Raw genomic sequence first — 27,857 nt, 5'->3', positions numbered from 1 at the left:
ATTAAGAGTTAAGAATTTTAAAAAGCCAAATTTTGTAAATTCTGCTAAAGCTTAGAATGACAGGAGCGTTTTAAAGAAAATTGCATAAAGGTCGTAATATAATTCGCACCTTTTATTTTTTAATACATATCTTCTTATCTTTTGCATTGATCTTATGACAAATATTTTAAAATTGCAACAAGTTCTACTTCTGCAACATTGAAGTAATTCAAACATATAAAATGAGATACGGGTCATTCACATATTATGTAACTTCATCCATTCTTTGAACATACATTTCATTTTTTTGACAGACCATGACCAAAGAAAGTCAGACTTACTCCACTTGTGAAAAGTTATTCATATGAGATGCACACTAAATATGTATACTTGTTTGTTCTGTGTCTACATATGTATTGTAAAAATGGATATCTTCCATTTTAATTGATGGGGTAAGTAGTTAGCTCGTTGAGTTTAATTGCGATTTAATAGAAACTGTGTGAACTTATTTCAATTTGATAAAAATATTTTGTACTCAAGAAAGATTAATTGGAACTTAATTCGTATAATTTATTTGCAATGATAAACAATAAAAAGATAAAAAGCTATAAATTGATTTTACTGTATTAATAATTTTGGTCTTCTGTTTAAATTGCAATATTTTTTTTTGGAAAAAAAAAGATGTTATTGAAAATTTCCCAACTGAAATGAAAATGTCCTTTTTCTTCAATTCTCAGCTTTTAATTTTATATACCCTAAAATCAGAACAGATTTTAAAAATTTTCTAATTTTATTTTTTTTTTTACTCTAGAAAATAATCCTTAAAGCTAAATACCCAAAAACTTTTACTTTGATTACTCTAGGGTTTTGTAATTTTATTATATTTGTGTATATGTATATGTTTGTACATGAAAAATATTTATGTACGTTATATGTTGTATATATATACACTTATATATCTATGTTTATAGATATATTTTGTATTTTAATATTAAACCAAAATTTTTAACCATTATTTTTTTTTAAAGTAAATTTTCTTCATAAATTTTGAGAGTAAAGTGATTGTAAGGATATCAGAAAAAGAAGGATGAGAAAGACGAGAATAAATAAAGTACAAAGATGGTATGTAGAGCACAGTGAAGAAGAAATGAAAGAGATAAATTTAAAGATTCAGTATCCGATATTATAATCCAGATATTTGTTTTTTTTTTGTATGTAAAATAAAAATATATTAAGAATACATAAACAAGCATAATATAGGCGTACACATGTATTGAACTATGTATATGCAATAAATGAATGCCATGAATCTGCGTAAAATGAGAAAATGGAATTTTTCTATAATATTATCTTCTATGTATTAATATTTATTTTACATTATTCCATTTTCTTTAAAGAAAATTATTTAAAACAAATCCATTTAAAATGAAATTACTGAAATTTTTCTATATTCGCATAAAATTGATTATTTTGATTTAATAGATTTTTCTTGACACTTCATTGATGATGTTCAACGTTTCGAAAATAAAATGGAAAAAATGTAATTGAGTTGTTCGGCACTCAATTATAATTTTTCCGATACATGTTTATGTTTAAATTTTAATATGTGAATTTGATATTTTGCAAATTATCATGAAAAAGTTTTAAAAAATAGTTGTATATCTTAGATTTTAGATAATGACTCTCATGGATTGCAATCAAACAATGCCCCTGAAATTTCCGTATAGTTACAATATTTTAAATTAACCCAAGTCGCTTTTTACCTTTCTCATATTATAGCATTAGGTTATGAATGTTACATACTCGTATGCAAAATATTTTTCCATTTTATTGAAAAAATGATTGCTGTAGAATGAATTTGCTTAAATGTGTTCAAATATTACAAACACATTCATATTTAACTTTGCTTTTATAAATTATATAATTTACCTTATGCTATTCTGCTAATACCACTTTTCAAAAAAGAATTGGAAAAAGAGTGCATACTAGTTTTATCTTGTTCGTCCTTCTGTTCATGCGTCTGTTAAAAAAATTTCTTCACCCTTTGAGATAAAAAGCTGAAATTTTATATGCAAACAACAAAATTGCATATAATTTTCAAATTTGTATATAATCTTAAGCAAATAGGTTGTAGATATAGATATATGACAAATTGCTCAAAATTCTTCACATACGCACTTACAACATATTTGTTGAAGATTTTATTTTGTACATAGAATTTAGATGGAATTTGTGACAAATATTTAAAGTTTTATTGTTATAATTACTCGTATTTTGCTCAACTAAAACAAAAATTATTTCTTTTAATAGGAATTTATTTTCTATTATACAAAGATTATGTAGCAACAAGATACTGAATATTTTTGCAGAGTTGCAAACTTAACTTACATCAAATTTTGCCTTATCAACAGATTTTAGTAAGATTCTTTAAGCAAAGATCAATTTTTCCATAATTTATCCAGTCATGATGTATGATTATTGAATATCATGCAGCAAATATATTTCATCATTCTAGTCACAGTTCTCGGAATAATATGCATGTTTAATAATTATTTTAGACAAAAAAAAGGGAGTTAAATTAGACTTAGTGGTTTTCCAATTTTCTTTAAATATTTTATTAAAATCGTTTCAAGGAATTTTATCTTTAATCACAGATATTAATATTTAATTTTTTTGTAAAGTGGTTGTAATTTTGTTAAAAGACTTTGTATTTTTTTTTCTTAATTTAAAATCTACTTTAACAAAATCCTTGTAGATATCTTTGTGTATAACTTAATAAGTATATATTGCTTCATGGTAAATTTAGTTATTTCATTTCTTTTGTGAATATTTAATTTAGATACCAATATGGTATGTAATGTAAGGATAATTTTATTGAAATTGAAAGAAGATTGAATCTGATGAAAAAAAAAAAAACATATTTTATATTTTCTTTTTCTTTCTTAAAATAGCTACATGTACTTCAAAGGATGAAAATCTATAGAAATGTTTATTATAAAAAACAACAAAACGATGTAAATAAGTACATTTGTGTAATTGTATATAATATAAACATAATTGTGCTTATGTACTCGTATGTATATAGTTAAATGTGAAATAGAAAACCTTTAGTAAATTTAGCTCCAAGTATTTTTCTCATTTTTTATATTACTATTGTATTTTTGTATATTCTGTGCTGATTTTTTTTATGAATGAATAAAATTTCATCACACTCAAAAATCATCAGTTAACCATCATAATCTTAAGTTATTCATTTCTGTTGTTTTTCATTTATAGCTCTCTAAAGATGAAAACTTATTTAAAATTAAACAAAATATTTTCAATGGGATTTTTACTCTCATTCAAGTATATTTATATTCATTGGTTTTATATAGAAAACCGGACTGGTCCGTATCTAAATTTTTACAATATTTTGTATTAAAACCATTTCTCTTGTACAAACATTCATGCATGATGATATTTTTAGTAGTAATACCTATAAAGTACGCAATATAATAATCAACTACTAATATTAGTGTATTAGGTTAGGATTACCTTCTAATTTAAGCAAAGAGCAAATTATATAAAATCAGTCTTGATAAGTAAGTCATTTTCATTTCTATTTTTCGAAAAATATAGTTTAAGTATATTACAGCATAACCAGTTGTGTATGCACATGTATACCGTCTATATTATTAAATAATACTCGTATCGTCTGCTGAGAAATGAAACAGTGTATGATTACTCGAAACTATATATTTTTTTATACACTGTTTCATTTCTCAGCAGACGATATGTTCGTGTTAAAATAAATAATGTAAAGAAAATAAGTCTTAAGTTTTAACTTCAACAGAAAGTTTACGTTTGCAGCAACATTACCATAGTGATTAAACAGAAACTTTGAAAAATTTCGAAAAAAAAATCTGGCGACATAGAAATAGACTTAAAATCTGATTAAAAAACCAGCTTTGATTTTTAATTTAAGCACTTTTTATTGCCATTATTAGCTTATGTTTATTAAAAACTATTATTATTAGAATATTAGCTGTCTGTCGGTCTGTTGTAAGAAGAGGAAGAGGAAGATAATCCAGCTTCAGCGTCACTTAGGTGTCAATTAATTTAAAATAAATTTTTTAATATATTATTTTTAAAATACTGGGTTTCCATTTGAGTAATAACGATTCAGAAACAAGAAATTTAAAATGATTTGTCACATTTTTTTCAGACGAAAAATCTAGCAAAGTTAAAAATCTGGCATTTTGTGTTAGAAATCTGGTCAACTGGCAGACCTTTGAAAATTCTGGAAAATCAGATAAATCTGGAAACATGGGAACGCTGAATTAGGGACTTTCAAAAGGATGGACGATTTAACATTACTAATTTTTAGATTTCAATATGTTTTTTCTAAACTAATTTTCATAGAAATGGAATACTCAATTTATATCAAGTATATTTTACTCAATTATCTTTTAAGAGATTAAAATTTGTTTAGAAATTTTTAAGTAATGAAAATTTGGTAAAATAAATTTTTAATCTGCAAAAATTTGATTGGTGTTATTTTAGAAAAAAATGAATTGAAAATTGTCTGAAAACATTATTTTTACATTACACACACATTACATAATACATTACATAAGACACACTTATTATTGCTTTCAAAAGAATTTTTGTCTGTAATTTTAGTTTTTAGAGTTCTCAATTCGAAAAAGTTAGAAGAGCTTAGATTTCATGTGGCAGCCACTTTGTGGAGTTTAATCTTAGTAGAATGAATTTAGATGAAGTTTTAGATAATTTTTACAAGAAAACTAAATGCAATAAAGAAGAATTCGGTAGTTTGTTTGGAATGTTCACAGAAAATAGTTTCAAGCATGGGTAATTTCGTTTTATTGTAAGAAATTTTTTTTTCTAAAATTTTTAAGAATAGAGAGCACTGAACTAAACAAACAAAAACAGAAAATATTAAATGTATTAGTCTTTTGTATAAATCAAATTTTACAACAGTTTCATTTATTTTTAGAGGTTCATTTTACATTTTAATTGATTTTTGATGCACAAATGATTTACAAAGTTAAATTAAATAAGAACAAACAAAATTTGATCAAACCAAATTTGACCATTTTCATTAGTTAAAGATGAAATACGTAATACTGCCGCAATTATTTAAAACTATACGACTTTTTCTCTATACGACTTCTATCTTGTAGAAAAATTTGAATTTATATTTTAATATTTTGAATATTTGTAAAATTTCTTGAAATGTAAAAAAATATATTTAGAATATTTAAGCTCATTTTTTAGACAATTTTTTGAAATCTATAATATATACCTAAATCTGTGTATTGTAAATATAGGAACACAATTAAATCAGATACAGAAAAATTTGTGAAATTTTTTAAAATTAAAGTGCAAATTCAGTGATTTTTGAAGCTCATACAAACAATTCTATGAAAATACTTATATAATTATATACTTACAATCATATAGAATATAATACTGTCTTTATCACGTAATTTATTTTAATGCTTGAAATAATGTAAAACGTTTAATGATAATTACTGTAAGTTATATTCAATGTAGCTTTAGGTCCACGTACGTTGCAAAGACTACTGTGTGTGTTATAAATGTATGTAAATACAAAAATATATATTATATAAATAAGTTGACGTACAAAAAGGTAGTTAATTTAAATTTTAGGAACTATCATTACACAAGTCCTTTTCAAATCAATTTAACTTAATAACTTGACGTTATTTATTTACGCTTTAATAATTAGTTAAAATCATTTTAAGCTATTATTAAGGTTATATTGAATATTTTCGCTAATTTCTATTTAGACAAGGTTGTTATGTAAAATAAAGAAAAAGAAAAACAAAAATGAAGCAGAAAAGTAATATAAATGCCTAAGTGATTTAAAAAGGATTGTTATAAGGATAATTTAATTTAAAATTACTTATACACTAATGCTATTTAATAATTTAAATTCATGTAACATTTAAAATTATGGAATGAATTAAAATTAATTTAATGAATTTTATATGTATTTGAGTAATCGAAAATAATCGTTTCAATTAATTTGAAAAAAAAATTTAAGTATTTAGCATCAAATTTATTAAATGTACATATTTATGAATGTTTTCCATTGTATGTCATTATTATAAGTATGTAAATTTAGATGTTATGTTGCCACAATGCGAGTACGAAGACAAAAACAAAAATCAATTAAAATTTAACACTCTATTTCCTTTGCAAATCGAATAATAGAAAAATTTTATATAAATACTAGAATATAATGCTAAGTTATACAGGGTGTTTCGCAAAAGGTGGCAAATGTATGATTTCTTGGATGATAAATTTCAAAAAAAAAATTGTTTGTGATGAGGATGGGACTACATTCATATAAATTAGTGCTTATAAATTCGGACAAAATTTCATATTAGACGGAATGAAAAACTATTTCTGTAAAATTTAGAAAAAATATAATTGGATTTTTCTTGAATAAGTGACTGCTTTTAAAAACAATATACTACTATCTCTCATATACCAAAATATATCGTATAAGAAAATTAAATTAAAGGAATAATGTTACCATAGAATGGTTGTATTTAGTGAGAACTTTTGCTTTTATAGAAATTTATAAAACTTACAATTTCTGCAACAAAAGGAGTCGAAAATTGAGATTTTGCGAATTTTGAGAGACAATAACTTAAGAGAGAGAGGAGGTGGAAAAAAATGTTTGGGATTTGCAGCGATTAGATGTTTCGAGAAAATGATTTCATACTCTATGACGTCATAGCCTATGATGCGTCGAGAAATTTTTCTTCTATCTCTTTGACTTTGAAGTACCATAAGAACCTTCAAAAATAGAAATTTTTAAAGCGTCATATCTCTTCAACCATATAGCGAAGTTATCAAGTCCAACTAATAGAACAATATTAAATTTATGAAATAACGTTCTTTCATCAAATTTCGTTTTTCTTCTTCAAATTAATTTAAAATTTCACACTTCTACAACTAATTTTCTAGATAGAGAAAAATCCAAAAATTTACAAAGAACTGTTTTTAGATAACGGTTAATTTTAAGTTTCTGGTAAAGATCTGTTTTCAAATTTTTACCTTCTAGGGTGAAAAAGTTTCATAAACAGACACACTGGCAAACGGACAGACGAACTAACAACCACTTTTTTTCCGATTTCTTTAGTCTCATCATTTCATGTTATCTTGGTTTATGAATAAATTTCGGTAGAAAATTTTGTATTTATTAAAAGATATTTTATTATTCTGTAATGAAATACAAACTTCATCAACATTTAAATTGCAATAACGATGAAAGTTATATTCCATCTGACAATATTAAAAAATTGTGTATGCTTTCGATGATTCAAATTCAAAAAAATAAAATATTTGAAAAAAAAAAGAATCTATTTATGACAAATGTACGGTTCCGTAATCACAGAAAATTACAAAGGCTCTTTTATAAAAGCAAAAAAGCAATTTTATGAAAGCATATGAATTTTTCAAATGTCCTAAATATTTTAAAACACATTTTATTTTGTTTATAACTTTTACGTTACGTTACTCAAAATTAATTGAACTTGTTCAACTGTAATCAAAATAAAAATACCAACTTTTGTTAATTTATATAAAAGTTGCGTTTTTTTTTTACATGATTGCAAGCGAATTTTCAAAGAATATTATAAATTTACTATTCCATTTGTAGCGTTAAAAAAAGATATATGAGATCTATGTTTTTAATCAGCGTTGAATTCTGAGTTAATTTATAGCTACATCCGTCCATTCTTCCGCGATCAATATGAAAATAATCAATTAATTGATCAAAGTATCAATTTGAGTAGCTGCCCAACTCCAAAAATAATTTGCTAATGCCTTGGAGATAATAAATCAGAGCATTTTGCTTAGGACCAAATTCCTAATAAAGGTTAATAGTCTTTTTATATAAGTTTTTACCATAAACATATTTTCTTCATATCTTAAAATTTTTAATTTCACACATTGTAAATAAATTTCTACTTCTTTTGTCAGCCTATAACTTTCACAAAGTATCCGTACTGTAGTAGTATGACAGAGTTGACAACGTCTATCTTTTCTTATTTTATTTTGAAAGCATATCGTGCTATGTACATGTTGTCAATTGTTTGGATTTAATTTTCTAAGAATATTTTGAACTTTACATAAAACAATGAAACTTTATTTTAAATTAAAAATAACGAAAACAATTTTTTTATTTATGTTTTTTAAATTATGTTTATAAAAACAAATTTTGTTTTCTAAATAAGCATATGAACCGTAAGAAAACATTTAAAAAAAAAAGGAATAATAAAACAACAAATAGTAAATTAAAAAATAATATTGTGTTCGTCCTCAGCCCATATGTAAACGTGTGTGAAGGAAGATACATAAGTGTTTCCAGAGATATCCTTTTAAATTTATCAAACTAAAAATAAAGCAAAATTTCTGTTTCTTCTTTGTTTTTGTCTTATAAAATTGTCATATTTTTTATACACAAAACACCAATGAAAACACTCATATATACACACACTTATACAATTGGCATACAAACAAAAAATACAATCAAAAGTTCTTGTTTTTTAATTTTTGTTTTTGTTTCAAAAAATTTTTATTTATTTTATATTTGGTTAGGATAAAAAATCCTTCTTAACTTAATTGACTTGCTCTTGAATTTATTTTCAAAACATACATATACATATACATAGATTTTACAAAGCGTATATGTAGATGTGTATATAAAATTATTTATGCAAGGTTTTAAAATAGAAAAACGTAGGAAGAATAACTGAAGGACAATAATTAACAACTTGAACAATGTTATGTGAATTTTATTTGACTTTTTTGTGAAATAGGAAATGTACCTTAAAGATGTTAACTTAATAACATTCATAATATTTTTAAATACCTACATTGACCAATAAATAGCACAATTCGGTAATTCGAAAAATCGAAAATAATTTGTGGTTTGAACTTTAAATTACCTTGCAGGCCTTAACAATTTGAGATTTATTTGATTTTAAAAATTATGTAGAATTTTATTTGTAATGGTTCCAAAAATTACCATTGAAAAAGTTTTTTGCCCTATAGGCCTATACCTAACCAATAACCTAAAAAAAAGCAATTTCTTAAGAGGAGAAATTTTAATTTTTATACCCGTTTTGAATTTACATCATCCATAAATTTACAAACATAAAATATAGTATTAGTATATTATTTTTAAACTCCATTTAATTTTATACTGTTGAACTTATAGAAATCTTCAAAACGATGTTGGCAGATACAATCCTTTATGTATGCACAAAAGTTAGTTAATAATTTTTTTTTAATTAATTTTTTTAATTTTACTTCTCAACTCACAATATTTAGAAAATGTCCAAGTTTTCATACTACAGAAATTTATAGGTTTGATTTTTCCTTCTCAGCAGCGATTATTTAAACTTATCTAAGATTATCTATTCTTCTTGCAATCGCACGAAATATCAAGAAAACTTTCTGAGAAAATACTAACATTAAATTTCACAGTCTGAAAATACCTTTGTTTCCTTTATATCCATTCAGCAAGAAAACTTAAATGTTCTAAAAAAAATGAAGTAGTAATGAATTAAATTTTAAGTTTAATAAATGTTTCCAGAACGCTTGTTACTGATAACTAAGAATGTAACAATAACAAATTACGCTAATTTCTTACCAGCTTCTTCTTTTACCTATACCTTTTCATAGTGATAAAACCAAGCAATAACTACAACCTTTAAATATATAGAGCATCATAAAACAGACAATATAACGAAGACATAATAAATTGACAAATACTCAATATGAAACTAGAATATAGTTAGAATAGATCGTGTCACTTCCGTGATAGTACACTAACGAATCAATGATTTTGAGGGTTGTATTAAAATTTACCACATATTGTTCTGCTAACATATTGATATGTTATTTTTACATTGGTGCTCAGTTACAATACGTAGTTTAAATATTTGCTTAATATGACGGAAAAATTTTTCAAGGGATATGAGACTTACCCCATAAATTCGTTCAATCTCATGGAATTGCAATAGAGTACCAAACTTTACTATAACAAATCATTTGAGATAATTTGGTTAAAATAGCTTAATTATTATTATTATAAATCGAACCCGAAATAATATTCAAATCTTTATCTCAGGCCATTATTTTTCTTTTAAGCGTTACAAAGAAAATCACAAATTTATAATATCTTGGGAGCATACACTCCTACTATCTTAAAAATGTTATTCATAATCACATTTTAGGTAAATTAGTATTTAAAAATTTTATTTTAAATTCTAAATAAAAACTTTGTTCTGAACTTAATTCCACCTATTACCAAATTCTTTTCTTATACGCACAATTAAAATAAGTTGAATATTAAAACTTATTTCAAACACCCCGTTCTAATTTAACTTTTTAAGTTTGGTTATATATAGTAAATAGATTTTATGGTATTTGACATTATTCTCTATTCCATTTTAGTATAATTAAAATAGAAAAAATCTTTAGATCTTTCAAAATTTTTCAATTTAAAATAATTTAAAAACTTTTTAAAACGCATTGATTTTAAACTTTCTTATAAAGAAAATAAAAACATAAAATTTGCATTGAATTTTTAAAATTTTAAATCCAGAACTCGATAATAACCATTAACCAAAAGTTGACTGTAAAATTTTTTCTTCAACAATGATGCATTTTCGAAATATATTTTTCTGTTGTTAAATAATACAACAAAAAAGAGAAAGAAAGACGGAAAACAATATCATGAAATACCTACATACTTACATATTTTACTTTTAAATTTTGAGTTTTTCATAAAAAGAGAAAAAGTTTTGAATTTCAAATTTTTTCCTTTTAAAATATCATAGCAGAGATATTGTCAATATTTCGTTCTTCATCCTCTTTGTTCCCTACTCAAAATAATATATTATAATTGCTTACGTTCTACTCTACCTTCAAGTATGTGAATACACACATGTTCAGAATATGTGTATTATATACATACTGATAAACACATACGTATTAAAAAATATTTCGGTTTTATTTTACTTCCTTTATGTTGTATAAGGACTCAAGAATAAAATATGTGTAGTTTAAGGAAATGATATGTTTCTGAAAATATTTTTTTTTTGTTTTATCTAATGGTTTTTCCTACTCATTGTTTAATCCATACTAATTTATTTCCATAAAACTTAAAAACAGGAAATGAATATAACATTTTTAATGGTAACAAAGGTATAGACGTATAAAAGAGGAAAATAAAACTGTTCAGTGAAAGTGGAATCAGAGTAAAATAATGAGTCAAAGTAAAACAAAAAAAAAAAAAATTACTTTTGCTTGTATATTGAAAACTCTTTTGTACTGATAACAATGAAAAGTAACACTCAACGTCATTACGTAACATGAAAAGAATTTGTGAACGTCTTTTTTGTTAAGCTATTTTATTGTTTCTCGTATATAGGGCTTTCAATTTTCTTTGAAAAAGTGCAAAATTAGTGTAATTTCTTTGAATAAGAAGATATAAATTAATGTCACATACTTATATGGCACACATTAGTTTTTGTTTTTATCCTTTTCAATTATTAAAAATTTAAGTATGTTTTAACGTTTACCATATGAAATCATTGAAAACACCAAGTAAGAGTGTTAAAAATTTGAAATTGTAAAAAGTAAAATTTTATTTTATATAAAACATCAACAACATTTAAATAATTTGTATAAAAAAATGTTATAGCAAAATAAAGTGTAAAATTAAACATTCCTGCATAACTTGAGCTTATCATAATTCTTATAGATTAATATTACACATAAATTATTATATGCCCGAATTACAGATTGGCAAGTCAAGACTAACAGAAGTAGAAATTGAAGTTTTGAAAAATCTAAAACCAAAGAATTATAGGCAAATATCAAGATACAATTAAATTATTCCAATTTCATATGATAGTATACTTTACCATGAATAGGCATGAATAACACAGCAAGATTTAGAATTTTTAATAAAATCACACAACGTGTTAATAAGAACCTGTTAAAATTAGAACTTAATTATCTTTTAATTAAAAAGTATTGTTCCTTCTATAAATCGGTCGTAATAAATAAAATGTTTTATTCAAACAAAATTGACAAGATTTCAAATTTGATGTGAATTATGTAAGACTTGTATGATCCCACGCTTATACATATGTACATAAAAAATATGCATGGAATTTATGTTTGGAAATTAATGTACATAATAACAATATATTTTCACTTCATTCGTCAAACGAATGCCATATTTGACGTCATTTTTTATATTTTCATTTTATTATTACACACGCTTACTTTTATGTCATTTTAAGACAAAATTATGTTAATGTATGTATTATTATAATTTAAATTCTTCATTTTATTGATTGTTGTGTTGCTTGTGTACATAATTTGCATGCAATTATTGTATGTACAGAGTAGAAGAAAAATTAAAAGGTAGCAAAAATTTAACATTTTAGTTTAAAGCTCATTTCAAGAGAAAAAAATCGAACATTATTTTAACGTAATATTTGTTCACAAATTGGAGTACAAAGAGTAGAACTGATGAAAGTATAATTTTGTTTTTAAAGTAATTCAGCGATTATTTTTCATTCTAATTGAATTCAAAAGACCCAAAGAGTCAGTTTTAAAATATATTTATCCTTATTGTTAAACAATAACCTCTAACGTAAATTGCCATAGTCCATTTAGAGCAGCTTAAAGTATTGGTGAATGGTTCACAATAGTAGAATTATTCAAAATGAGGATTCTTCAGGAAATCATCAAGATTTCGAGCTTCCAGTTTAATAACTCAAACCAAAAACAGTGATGACTAAAGTGTGGACCAGTAAACATGTGTTTAAACGCAAGTTTCTGTAGCAATAAATATGTTTAAGAAAGAAAACTCTGCGGATCACAACCCTGTAATATAAGGTTCCTTAAATTGTGTATAAAAAATTTTTTATAACTTTTTAGTTATAGCTATACACTATTGAAAACAAGATCAAGAAATATAGAAAATACGTTTTAAAATAGTTTGATTTTCTTATTTTTTTTTTGGCACCAAGTTGCAAGTTTTGGTTCTCTTACAATTGAAAATAATTCTTTAAAAAATAAATCTTAATCAGTATATAGTCCAGATACCAAATTAAATTACGTAACAAATAAGTACTGAATTCTTTTCGAATGAGAATAAAACTGCTCTAGCAAGATGGGTTTCTCAAAGATCTATTAATGTAGAAAACTCCAGGTTTCTACTTTAAATGATGTATAGAAGTTTTGTAAACAGACACACGAAGAATGAACGGACGAATTGCCATTAACAATAATACTTTTTTCCAATTTTTTATGAAAATGTGCCAATATAGTTAGCATTTATGAAAAAAATTACATAATGTGGGTTGGTATAACGGTAATGGTTTGATAATATTTGTAAATTTCTTTTTATTCGTGGGAAATTTGTAAATATGACAAGAGCTCTTTTATGATTCTTGTTAAATACTCAAGATAAACACAATGTTTTAGTCATTTATTTGTTTAAGAATAAAAAATTTCCTTTTTTCTTATACATATTAGTACATTATGTTTTCTTGGGAAAATGTATAGGATTATATTATATATATATATATGTAGGTATATTTTAATAATGTAATATTTATTATGTGATTGGCAGCATTCTGAACCTGTACAAGAATATTATTTTAAAAACAATATCTTTTAAGTTATTAAAATTTACTAAGCATAAAATATTAATAAGACTTGGCGTTATACCAAACTATGTATGGGTTGTTGGTTTTTTTAATAATTGAAATATTTTTGATGGAACAAATAAGTTCTACCCAAATATCCTAAATCCATTTCTGTGAAAAATTTGTCTAATTCTTGCATTTAAAATTGTTAAAGTTTCGTTGAAAGTTTCATTAAAAAAAATTATTTTCAAAATATTTTTTAGTAATTTTACTTTTTTATTTAAAAACTATAGTTCATGTTAAATACGCAGTGGCTTATAAATATTTATATAAAGATATTAAGCAAAAATAAAAAAAGAAAATGTTAAATATAAAGGTAATTGTTAATAATGTAAATTGTCACCTTAATTGCCACCTTGATTGCCACCACAATGATAATAATAAAACATGTCCCAAAGTAATTTTAAAAACGCGTGACATCATGAATCTCGAAAAAAAAATCACAATATTTTTTCTGTTTTTTCACTGGCTTTTTGCTCTATTTTATAGTATAAATACTGACAACAAAAGTTAACAATACCTCTTGGAGCATAAATTAATAAAAAAAAAATAAAGAACAAGACCAACATGGAAAAAAGTTATAAAGTACATAAAAATAAAAATATTCACAATGATTTTTATTTTTATTATCCTTGATGTAAATACAAAAAAAAAAAAAGAAATAAGCTGTTTACTGGTTCCTATCTCCTTATGTACCTATACAAGACTATTGTTATTTGACATTTTCTTGTTGCCTTAAACTATTTTCGTTCGTATAACTTTGTCATCTGTTTAAATAAAAGCTATTAAATATATGTATACATATCGCATAAACACCTTCAAAAACAACCTGAAAAAATTCTTTAATATAGCTTTTTAATCTTTCCTTAATTTTCATGACTCCGCAGAAACCAAAAACAAAACAGAAAGAAAAAAGAATACGAAAAAAAAGCAAAAATAAACCGTGATTCTCTCATAAACGTAATTGTCTTAAAATCTCCTTCACAAAAATTTCTTATTCCTCTTCTTACATAAACACTTTCTTCATGATCATTTCACGTTATTTTTCGATATATTTGAAACTTATATACGGGAAGAACACATGGCTTCGACATGGCTTTGGTGGTCTTATAACATTTCACATAATCATGAACCATCATCACGCAATTTCTCTACTTTTATCTATATATGATATGAAAAAAGAACAAATCCTAATCTACGTTGAAAGTTTTATAAAAGTTTATTAAAAATATAAAAACTGGGAAAAAATAAGAAAGAAAAACTGAGTTTCTCTTTATTGTCAAAATTATGTAACCGCAGGATAAAACGAAATATAAAAGAGAAAAATCAAAAGCACAAGAAAGAAAATTATTCCCGAAATTGCTATTAACAGAAAAGTCGTCATCGTGATACTCGTATTTAAGTTAAAACAAAAACGAAACAAATAAAAATACCCCACATAAGAAAGTCACGTTTGCTTTACATACATGTATGCAACAATGAATAATTTGTCTAACGATTATAAGCAACATTTTATTATAACGGTAGGTAAAATTAAAATTTTTTTTTTCGAAAATTCTCCACATTGACAATTTTTTTAGACAGCAGTTCCAATCTTTGTAAAATTTTCTACAAAAAACTTTCAAATCCTATGAAATTTTTTCTTTGTTTGTGTATTGGATAGCCGATTTATTCTTTCACTTCGTATTTTAATATTTCACTATTTTTGTTCACATTTGTGGGTGTTCCACTTGGAAAGAAAAGTATCTTATTAAGAACTTGAACCTAGATTCACGAACTCTTAATTTTTCATTAACCAATTTCAGTTAAGATGTGTAAACTTACCAAAACCTATTTTGCGAGCCGTTGGTTTCATTGCGTACATTTTCATTTTTAAAAAATAAAATTCAAAATGAAATGATTTAATAGAAAGAATTTACTTTAAAGAGTATGTTTTAGAAAAATTTCGAGAACTAAACACAAAGTATGTTGTTAGATTCCTGGAAACGTTCATTTAAGGTACGTTTCAAAGGTACTAGCTGATATACTTATGCTGATATACGTATGCTGATGTACATTTTACATACGCTTCAGAATAGTGTTGGATTTTTAAAATGAAATCACATTCCGAAAATATGTATTGGAGTATGTATGCTTTTTTGCGAAAAATGCTGTGCCTTTTTCATCTCAATAAAAAATATAAATTTATGTAAATATATAAATTATTATGAAACATTACAAACATACAAGTGGGTTTGGTTTTTGTAGTATCCTACATGTTTTTCAAAACAAAAATTTAAGCTGAAATTAATTAATAACTACGTAACAACTACGTAACAACTACCATAGCTGATGTTTAAAATAATAAAATTTGGTAAGAAAACCGTAAAAACTAAATCTGAAAGTAACCTGCAAAAAATAAATCTGCAACAAAATATGTATGAATTTTGTAGAAAGGAAAATGTGAGTGCCAATATGAAAGGTAAGACAAACTTATTGTTGTATGGTTTTCAGGGCCTTAATTAATATTTCTTTTTTACATCTGAGTATAAAAATATCAATATGCGGATTTAGGTAAATATACATATTTTTCGAGTTTGATGTCTTATCAAAAGGTCGAAGTTAAGGTTTTACAGTTTTTTAATAGCTAAAGGCATACATACTGCAATTAATAATTTTCTTTTTTAAGTAGACTACGTCAGTTTGAAAAAATTGTAATTACAATCGAAATAAATGTCACAAAAAAGCGGTTACATAAGTCATCAAAGAAGTAATTCCAATAGTGTTCTACTAAATTTTCACTTTTCTAAAATCAAAAGTAAATATTTAATTACTTAAGGTAAATTGTTCTATTGTAAACTTGGCTTATTGAATATTGAAGTTACTAGAATATTTTTGTCATAATCTGCTCTTTATACTCATTCGAAAATTGTTAGTACTTCTTAGGAACAATTGATAGGATTTAAATGCATGAAATGCAAGTAACATCCCAGAAACATTGAACAAAGGCAAATACAAAGCTCGCTATAATTTAATTGAATTCGCTCAAGGTTCAAAATAAATAATCTTAACGTATATATTTAAAATAGGTATTGTGTCAACAATATTTATATTCTTATAACGCTGGGCAGTTGAAACATTTAGCAAGTCTAAATTTTGAAGTTGAATGATTTGATAAAAGTAATATTTTCATATTACATAAAGAGTTCTAAATAGCATAAGGAACGTAATTTGGCTTAAATAATGCTATTTATATTGAAGTCAAAATTGTGGAAAATTCTTACTTTTAATTTATTTAATTTTTTTTCGCATAAAAATTTTTTTCTCTGCATCAAAATGAATTTATGTTATAACACTTGCTGTGATTTTCATATTACATATTCGCAGCATAAATCTTACAGCATTGTTGTTAGGCTTTCAAAATTTGAAAAAGTGTAAAAAATCTCAAAAATATGAGTAAAGTATGTTTTTGTGTTCTTTAACAATTTACAATGACTGAAAAAATAATCTACAATTAGGCGTATTATACAAGTTATTCAGAAATTATCCTAATGGAAAGCTATTGTACAAAAATGACATAGGTTTCTTTAATAATACAATATAGTGCAAAAAAAAAATATACTTAACTCTTAAGCTTTTGTTCAAAAAAACATTAAAAAAATATGCTTTGTCATATCCACTAACACGATCCCTTCAATATATGAAGAAACTTTTTTCTTCTCCAAAAAAAATTTATTCCCATTTTTCCTCCGTCTCCAAAAAAAAAATAATATAATTTATAGAATTGGGTGGAACTCTTGCTGTTCGTCATTTTATACGAGAGCAAACACACAAGTTGAAGTATATAAAATATAAGAACACTTTATATCAATACATAAATAAAAAAAAAAACAAAATGGAAAAAAGAAAAGTACAAGGACTAATTTGTGTTTGTCATTTAATTTCCTCGTTTATTTTTCATCTTGTACAAACTCATAAGAAATCATGTATTACATCCAGGCTGGTTCGTTCTTTCATTTTCCCTTTATTTTTTTCTGAGTGCTCACTTTTTTTTATCTATCACGTTTCAGTTTTTAAGTTATGATAGCTAAATAATACACCTGTACATTTTTGAATTTATTAACATACACAAACATATTAATATTGAAGTACATATACAATCTAAATATTAATTTATTTTGTCGTGGAAAGAGTAAATTGATTCGGAAAAAAAATAAAAAAGCAGCCTTACAATTTTACGTTTTTGTAAATTAAATGAAATATGTATGTACAACATATCTGGCGCAACAATGTCGAATATAAACCAAAAGAATCTCAAACCGTTCTTAAGTTATATAACATTAAGAAAGTATATAATATTTTAATAAGAAAAACAGAACCAGAAAAAAACTTATGAAAAAATCAATGGAATATATTTTTAAAAAAGAAAACAAAGTGAGAGCATTTTTACAGTGAATAGGCAATCAATTTTAGAGATTAATAATCAAGATCAAAGGACAAAAATCCCAAAAGGTGCTAGTGATTAATGTATTTTTTTTTTTGCTTTTTATACATTTTCTTTCGTAATCATATACAATTCACAGTATTTAACAAAAGGACTCAAGAGGACAATAACAATAATGTGAAAGTTCACTCAGAAAACGATTCTTTTAGTGAAGAAAAGAAAAAAAAATATTGTTGTCGTTACGTACACAAACACTTGTAACAATTATAAAATTCTTTGAAGTAATTTTACATAGTCACGTTGTAAAGAATAAAATAATGATTGGCTGATTATTTGATTTGTTGTTGCAGACAATTTTAAAAATTAAAAAATATTACCCAAAAAAATGATTTTCAAAAATTATTTCGATAAAACAATTTTTGTAATTATTTTTAAAATAACGTGATAATGGCTACGAATATCAGTTTCGTTAAAATAATTGCAAAATATTTTAAAAATACACTAATTTTTTTTTGCAAAACAACCTTTGAGTAACACGACTGCATTGGGTAAAATCGGTGCTCTGCTTATTAATTAAATATTATGTTTATAACAAATGTGCATAAAAACACAAGTCGACACAAAATAAAGCCTTGATGATGGTTCCTAAGCTTAGAACTAACAACTTGGTTCTTGTGTAATATAGACATAACATTACAAATTTATAGCACTATAGAAAATGTACGAGTATAAAATGTACATTATTTATTCACATCCACTACAACTAGAGCAGATCACTATCGAACGTATCTAATTTACATAAAAATAAATAACATTTCAAAATTATTGATATTTTTCATATTAAAAACAAAAATTTACTTAAGCCAAAATATTAAATTATACTCTTTAAAACTTTTGAATATACTAAAATAATTCTTCGGCTCAAATGAGGAAATAGGCAATAAATAAAATCAAATAGGTTGGTTCGAAAATAAACACCGAAACTGTCCAAATGAACCATTTTATTACTCTCAATTAAAATGTAATTAAAGGGTTTTTAGACTCCTAATTGGAGCACCTGCTATATTAACATGGTCTGAAATATCGTGTTTTAATATAATGTGATCACAAGTAGAAAATAATTTGATAATAACAGAATTAATAATATACTAATATTAATTTTAATTTAGAAGATTTAGAAAAAATACATTATTATAGCCAGGTAAGTGCTCAATCCAACCAAGAACCCAATAGAAATAAATTTTAAATGACTAAAATAAAAGAGCATAAAATTGTCAGTAATACGCTTCTTAGCAAATCCTTAACAACCGACTCCACATACTGCTGAAATCCATATAATAAGATGAATTGGTAAACAATATGGTTATACGATTGCGCCACGAATATTTTTGTTTTATGTAGAACAATATGAAGTTAAGGCACATATTGTTAAAAATAGCATTTGTATTGAACAAAAAAATTACATTAGGTTGTTGTTAATGTTGTTATTGTTAACGTAGTTCCTTCAATAATTCAATTTTCACAAAACACTAAATATAATTTCGTGACAGTAAGTAACAAAATGTCAAATGCAATGAAATAGAAATTATTTCCTTCTGAGATTGTATTTTATAGGTAACAGAAAAATAAAACATTAATTTTCGATTTAGTTTATTTTTTTTTTCATTTCTAATTTTCATTTAATTTGGTTTCCTTTCTTCATTTTTTCCTTATTTCAACATTTTTTTCTCCCTTAATTTCTACATTTGGTACAAAGAATTTAGCAAATATATTTTTTTGTTTTCTTATTTTTCCAAGGTTAAACAATAAATATCCTTTGAGGTTATCCTGTACATAAAAGTTGTTTCCTGTGTTAAATCATTTAGAAAACTGATTTTACTTCTATTCTGAATTGATGATTGTTTGCAGATTGTTTTGTGTTTTGCGTGTGTTTTTATGAATTTGTCTCTTTGGGTATTAAAAAAAAACAACAACAAAATAAACAACAAATCAATTTCCGATTAAATTTGTTTTAACATTTCAATTTCCAAATGCCAGAGGCGAAACTATATAGTGACGTATTTTTTGTTTTGAAGCTATAATTTTAATCTTTAATTTCATTTTTAAGTTAAAATCTGGTTATTTTTCAAAAGAAATCTGTGGAAAACTTGGATTTTTCTAAATTACATTTTTTGAATTTAGGACACTCAAAATTTACTCAGACAATTAGTTGTACACATTAAATGATGACATATACAAATACAAATTAAAGTATTAATGTATACAAAATACGGATTCTGAGAATCATTTCGTTTATTTAAATTACATAGATTTATATATATATATATATATAGATTTATATATATATATATTTATAGATTTATATATATATATTAAATATGAAAAGTGAAGAATAACAGCCTGAAAAGACATCTGTATCGCCAGGACTATGAAAGTTTGGCATACTATCAAATTTTTTTTACTTTAGGAATTTTTATAATACAACTACGTATTGTCTATTTTTCTCCTTAGTATCGCATATGCTACTAATATATTTAATATAATTAGCTGTCATAATGCACTATTGCGGATCATTAATTTATTCTCCTCTTAAAATAAAAGTATAAAATTCTGTATTTCCAAAAAATATTGAGTTTCTTAGGCGGAACAATGTTTGAAAATAATAACTTACTAAAAAATTTAATTTTGCACTTGCACTTTTCCGAAATCTATTCTCAAAGTTCTTTACTGAACCATTACAACTAAATACTTTGTAATGTGCAAAAATTGTTAGGAATCTTTGTTAAACCGAATATGTAAGTATGAATAGCTTCATAGTAATATTATTTTGCAATCTAAAAATTTTTAGTCAATTGTAGCTTATTTTTAGATCCAGCAGACTACTTCATACTTTGTATTTAATATAATTAATACAACAATGTTCGCGGTTTCGCAAAACAGAGGGCCAATACCGTATGTATTATGAAAATAATGATTCTACTTTTTCATTAATCGCAAAATTTCTAAATTTTTGTTTTCTTTTTAATTTTTCTAGGATCCTCAAAAAGAGTAAAGCTACAAAATTGTAATCATGTTCTATACAACTGTCACTATTACCTCGATTTGCCTGTGAGAAGTATTCATATATTTTTTCTCAAAGAAGAGTTTTTCTGCCATTAAACTTTTACTTCTAATATGGAAAGTAAAGAAAAAGTTAATTTATTTCAATAAAAAAAGGTGTAGAGAACTTAAATATTATTAAACTTTATAGCCTTGAAAACTTATTTCGATTTGCCTTTAAGTTTAACTTCTTATTGGCTAAGGATACATATTACATACATACATATATGTATATAATTTAAGGGAAAATCTAGTATAATAATCTAGATATAATAATACAAATTTAATTTTCAGTACTTTTCCAAAAAAAAATAGAAAAAAATAGTACTTATAAACTTAACTCAGCCAGTCTGTGCGTCAGTTTGGGCGTCTGTCATCTAAATATACCATTTACTGATAGTTTATTGTACCGAAACTACAAACATTTTTGAAAATCGAAAAGTACATCATTTTTATACTTATGACATAAATGGGATTGATATGACAGTACATAAAAAGTGCATTTAAAACCATTTTATTTAAAACTTTTGATATAGTTTTCCTTTTTCTGTGGAAATCTGAAATTATAGCATTTTCTGAACATTCGTAAATAATTTATCCCATGAACCTCCTACTGCTTTCAAGTTGTTCCTCGTCGTAGTTACTACAATTTGAAGTCGGCCCATTATGTTTCCGAAATTATAAGCTTTTTAGAATTTTATAAAAGTAAAACAAAACGGTAACTTCCGTAATTAATCGCCGAATTCAACCATTATAATTATTAATGTTTTTTTCGAACTTTTTCTCCGAAAAGTATGCAAAGCTTTTGACCTGTAATTAAGTATAACCTGTTCAAGGGAAAAGTGCTAGTTTACGCACCACACCATTGGTTTGATCCAACTTAATTAATTTTAATATTAATCAAGGTTATATTGAATAAATCAACTAACATAAAATAGCCTAAACGGCTCTGATATAAAATAAAAAGAATTTCTTTGATCTCTGCAATTAGCAATTTTATTATAAAAACCATTTTATTTTATTATATTTTCTTTCCTTTAATGTATTTATTATTTATAAATACTTTTTTAAAATTAAAAAAACCATAGAATTTAGGGTTAAAATTATTTCAAAGGATTTTTAACCTATCTAAAAAAAAAGGAGGTAGTCTCACAAAAACTGAGATAGAATTGTAAAGATAAACTAAGAAATAGTGGCAATATAAATTTTTATGTTTTAATAACATTTTTATGTAAAAATAAATAAAATTGAAGTCTATATTGTATTGAATTTGTCCTAAGGGTATTATAATTTATTATACCCGTTTAATAATTGATTTTAATTTAATGAATACCACATTTTCTCAAGGTTAGTAAATAAATATAAATTTAAAAATAAATTAATAAGTATAAGAAAGCTTGTCTACAATAATTATTTAATGATGGGTTTTGCGTGAGTATGCGTATAGATTTGATATTTAAAATTGCGAATTCTGAAGGATAAGAATAATTACATTAAATTTGAATTAAAAGCAATTAAAAATGGGTGGGGAAGAGTTTTTAATGCTCGTAGATATTGGGACTTGTTACTGGTAGGAGAATCTGTTACCTTGTTACCTACATACAAAGGCAAATTTTCTTATAGTTTTTCTAAATGAGTTGGTTAATTCAAATAAATTATAATTTATTTTTCTTCGTTTTGAAAATAACCCTTTATTAAAATTTTATCTATTTTCAGCTTGAGGTTCAATTTTAATTAATTTTAAATTACTTGAGACAATAGTTTACTTTATAGATTGTAACATCGAATATTGAATAAGGTTGGAAATTTTTAGTGCAGATACAAATTTTGGTTCGATACTTTAAAATTTTGGATGTGATACTAGTTTAAATTCCGATTCAATTTAAAATGTGCAATGGTATTTAATTCAAAATGTTCAATAAAACGCAGAATATTTCTTGGTATTTTCTTTGGATAAAAAATACCTTGTAAATTGGAAGGAAAATTTAATGACGAAAGCTTTTAGAATCAAAGTTGCTAAGTGTTGCATACTAAAGTATAATTTTGTGACTACAAATTGAATTCAAACCGAGAATTCATAAAATATTTTCTTCAAAACTCAATTAGTTGTCATTTTAAACCAAAATTTATTATGCCATAACATCAAAAATTACTAAGTGTTTTAATTTTAATATATTTGTTTCTTTCCCATTAGTGATTTCGAAAATGGTAAACAGGTAAAATTTAATAGTGGTAGGAAATCAATAATTAAAACGCCTTCAATATAAGCTCCGCATTATCCAAATTTTTTGAAATTTCTACTTTAGCAATCAAATTTGTCATTTGCAAATAATTGATATTTGCATACATAAATTTTCGTAAAATATGCAAAATATAAAGAGTTGCTATAATAAAAATATTCAGTCCACATATTGAAAACACCTTTAAAATTCTTATCAGCATTTTAATACATATATACATACACACATAATACTGTTTTGACTTTAATTTATTTCAATTTTTATTTTTAGATTCTACCAAATAACATAATTATATTTCTAGGATATAATAAGGTTTTAAGGTTTTACTCAAAATATAATTAAAAAATAAATGAAATCACACAATTCCATAAATTTAATAAAATAATATTGTATGTATGTATAAGTTTATAACTTTACTATAACTATGACTCGTACTTGTGTTTACTCACTATATACAAAAATTTGGTATATCAAAATAAAGAAAAGATACTAAACAATTAAATTACTTTTTATGCATTTGTCACTACTAAAATTATTTTTAAAGAATAAAATTATTTTCTTAATTTGAATGTAAATTGAAAATTTTCACTCTTCAACAATCATCGGTTGATTCAATATAATAAAAGAAATAAAATATAATGAAATTCCTGTATTGTTTTCTAACAGAAAAAAAAAATAAAAAATGAAAAAACAAAAATATCTTTATTGTATATAGAAAAGTTTTTCATCTTTTCATTTCTTTTCCAATTATGCTAAGCTTCTATAGATGAGGCAACTTTGTGTAAATAGATATGGGTTGAAAAGCGAAAAATTTTATTGAATTAAATACAAGCGTTTACAAAATGGGAAAGAAAATTGTAAATTAAAATTTTGAAATACGTTTCTCTAAGAGTTTGTATAAGTATAACGGAAAATTATAAAACTGTCATAAAATAATAAAGGAAAAACAAGGAAAAGAAATGTTTTAGAGGAGTTTGAATTATGAATTCCTTGCAATAAGAATTTAAAGAGAAAAGTAAAAAATAAAGTGTGAAATATTAAAAAGTTGTCAATTAAAGAACAATAATTCTGCTGTTGGTTTTTAATTTAATATAGATGACATCTGTATATTTAGCTTTGTATTTGCATTAAATTTTAATTTCTAAGTAATTTATTTTATTTGCTGAATAAAATATTCTTAATTTGTAAATGTTTTTTTATATATATAATATGGGACCACAACTTAAAATTTAAATTTAGCATTGGGTATTAAAAATTTAATAAGAACTTTAAAATTTTCGATAAAATTGATGTTTTCAGAGCCACAAAAATAAATTTATTTGTTGGTACTTTAATGTAATTGCAAAACGGTAAAAAGCAGTAATGGAAATTTATAATTTAGTAATGGAATATATGCAATTTTATAAAGATATCAAATTGCAATTGCGCATCTATTCAAAATATTTAATTACAATTACCTCTTTTAAACGTAAGTCGCAATTTTTGAAAGTAGAAAAATATTGTTTTAATTTTTAGAAATTACATATTTACATAACATATTTATAATTTCAATAATATAGTTAAAATATTAAAAATTTATGTGTATATAGTACAAAATAAATTATAATGAATTTTAGAAGAGGAATTAAACGCTTATACCCGTGCGAACATTTTTAAAAATATGTCACTTTGTGTGTAACGATAAAAAATAACGGTCTGAGATATATGTAGATATAAATAAAACATCAGCGTCGTTTTAGGTTTATAAGAATTCTTAGCCTTGTTTATCCATCCGACCATCTCCGCGATACCTCAAAAATAAATCAAATAAGTTTAGCAAATTAAATGATCTAAGTAAATTAAAAAAGTTTAAGTAAATGAACGCTATTTGAATTGGATGTAATCGAGACAGCAGTTTAGATAGCCACCATTTAACTTTTAAGGTTATTTGATAATATAATACGAAAACTATTATAAATTTTATAATTACTTCTAATAGTCTAGAGTATATTAATTCGTTTATAGCTAATTATGTTTCTATAATTAGCTAAAAACTAAGCTGCATTACAGAAATTTTGCATAACCGATTGTGATAATACGACTTACATTTTCGTTAAAATTCTTTCCAGATTCTGAAAATTTATATGGCTAACTGAAATATATTTATAAAAAAGAACTATATAAGAAACCGAAAAGTTGTATGAAGCAGTGTGCAATTATTACACAACTCTTAAAATCACTTTTTCATACGGAAATCTCAGCGTTGACACTGTCAACTTTACGTATTTTCGTTTTTCTTTAAAATCAATTTATTAAATTCTATAAAGGTTGGACAGAGTCGAGTGTTAAAATTATCCACGATATATACTATTTATTTAAAATCGACGTAAATTCATTCAAAAAACTATATACTTACATAAAAGATTTAAAAAAATGTCAAATAACTTACCTGTAAATTAGCTGGACAATGATCTAAGAGCTCTAACATATGTTTAATATTTTGTGCATCTTGGATGACAAAATTTAATTCCATATCAAACTCTCCGCCAACAAGCTGTAATTAAAAAAAACATCAGTTATAAATATTGAAAATCCAGTATTTTTCCACATTTAAAAAATAATACTCGTAATATAAAGAAGAAACTGTGTTAAGAAAAATTTAACTAGATCCACATATTAAGACGAATGTGGCCTTGTGATCGTTTTACTATATACCATTAATTAATTTTTGTATTTCATTTGAAATTTTTTATTTTAAAGAATTTTATATTACTTTACGGTTATACCTTCCAAAATCATCAGAAATTATCATAGCATGACATGAATAAAGGCCATGAATATATGGCCTTTGCTATGGCACGATAGAAATCAAAATTATACCAGTAAATAAACTTTTATAAAATGGGAAAGTAATACTTTCATACTTCACCAAAACGGTAAAATAATTTTACATATTTACTTAATTCAGTAGTTTCTTCCATCGTTCCATTAGAAACTTTAAGATATTTCCGAAGTTACTGTAGTGTTCAAGCGGAGCTCTTTCAACAATTTTTCTCTTTCTGAAAATTCGAACCTTTCACTTTTAAAACTTAAAATTACTGTGGTAGTCAAGTTGCTCAAAACATGAGAATAAAAGACAAAAAAGTTAATAATGCGTGTGTATAATATCTCTCACCTCTTACGTATTGAACATTACAACCTTCAAGACTAATTCATAATATTCTTTTCGGATAACAATTTTTCATGCAGGTATGAAAATATAATATATACTTTCTGAAATTGTTAAAGTAATGTAATGTAGAAGGTAGTTGCACTTTTAATTTCAATTTTTTTTACTTTATGTACTTATAAATAAAAGTGAATGACATATTAAATTATTAACACTCCTACACAATTTAATGCTTATTGTACTTGAATTCTATAATTATGTTCTTAAAGAGGCTTTAGCTATGCTTATAGGTTTCATATATTCTAATATATTTTAAAAAATTTTTTTGTTTTAAAAAAATTTGAATGCACATTTGTAAAATGTTTTATACAGAAAATTAGAATATGCATTTTACTATCAGACGGGATAGTATTGGAACTATATGAATTTTACTACATTAATAACTTTTAGCACTTATGAAATAAATTTTTTACAGGCACCGCCGTATTTTTTGTTAACTTGTTATTGTAATTTTAATAATAAAAATCCTAATTTTTAAAATATACTTTTATATCGTTGGAATTTACGGCTAAATTTAAGAAGCAGACTATGATATGAATTTAATTTATACAGTATAGCATTTTATGGCAGTTGTAAAAATGTTTGTAATAAAATAGGGTCAGTAACAACAGGTTTGAATTGTTACGAGTAATAACCACTAATGTTAGGCATTCGATTAAATAAAAGAAAGGCAAAAAAGAAAGCGTACTTTTCAAAAATTCAAGAAAAGTTTACTTTTTCAAAATCAGTATTTCATAAGGAAAATTGGAACCTTGAAATTTAAAAATAAAATAAATAGTATACTTTGATCTACACCTAACTCACTTATGGAAACAAATGTAATGCAAGTTTGTATAGAGTAGTGGAGCTTTTACAACTCTCATTGTAAATGACAGAAATAAGTTGGAAATATAGAAAGTATGAATACTACGATGAATTTTAACCAAATGTCTCAGAGAGCTAAGTGAATATAAAAATAAGTTTGGCAGTCAATACAAAAAAAAATTTTTAGATTAAAGAAATAAACAGTAATTAATAGCGGATAACCCTTGGTCAACAATCATAGCAAATATTGTTCAGAAAGTTACATAATATCTATACATATAGAATAATGAATTTTGTTATGAAAAATACCATAACTTAATTTTGCAGTT

At 24.5% G+C, this 27,857-nt stretch overlaps 1 protein-coding gene across 4 annotated transcripts in view; it reads right to left on the bottom strand.

Moving 5' to 3' along the window:
* LOC129619029 (neurobeachin) overlaps positions 1 to 26,045 on the bottom strand; it is a 198,998-nt gene extending 172,953 nt beyond the window's left edge. For all 4 annotated transcript variants that reach the window (XM_055534092.1, XM_055534093.1, XM_055534094.1 and 1 more), the window contains exon 1: positions 25,945 to 26,045. In XM_055534092.1, coding sequence (XP_055390067.1) covers positions 25,945 to 26,028 — 84 coding nt within the window. In that variant the 5' untranslated portion in view covers positions 26,029 to 26,045. The remainder of the gene's footprint in view (positions 1 to 25,944) is intronic.
* Positions 26,046 to 27,857: the final 1,812 nt, after the last annotated feature.

Source organism: Condylostylus longicornis, unplaced genomic scaffold (assembly GCF_029603195.1).
Source record: "Condylostylus longicornis isolate FDR11 unplaced genomic scaffold, ASM2960319v2 ptg000010l, whole genome shotgun sequence".
In the NCBI taxonomy this organism is placed as follows: domain Eukaryota; kingdom Metazoa; phylum Arthropoda; class Insecta; order Diptera; family Dolichopodidae; genus Condylostylus; species Condylostylus longicornis.
This window is presented reverse-complemented; position numbering and strand designations above follow the sequence as displayed.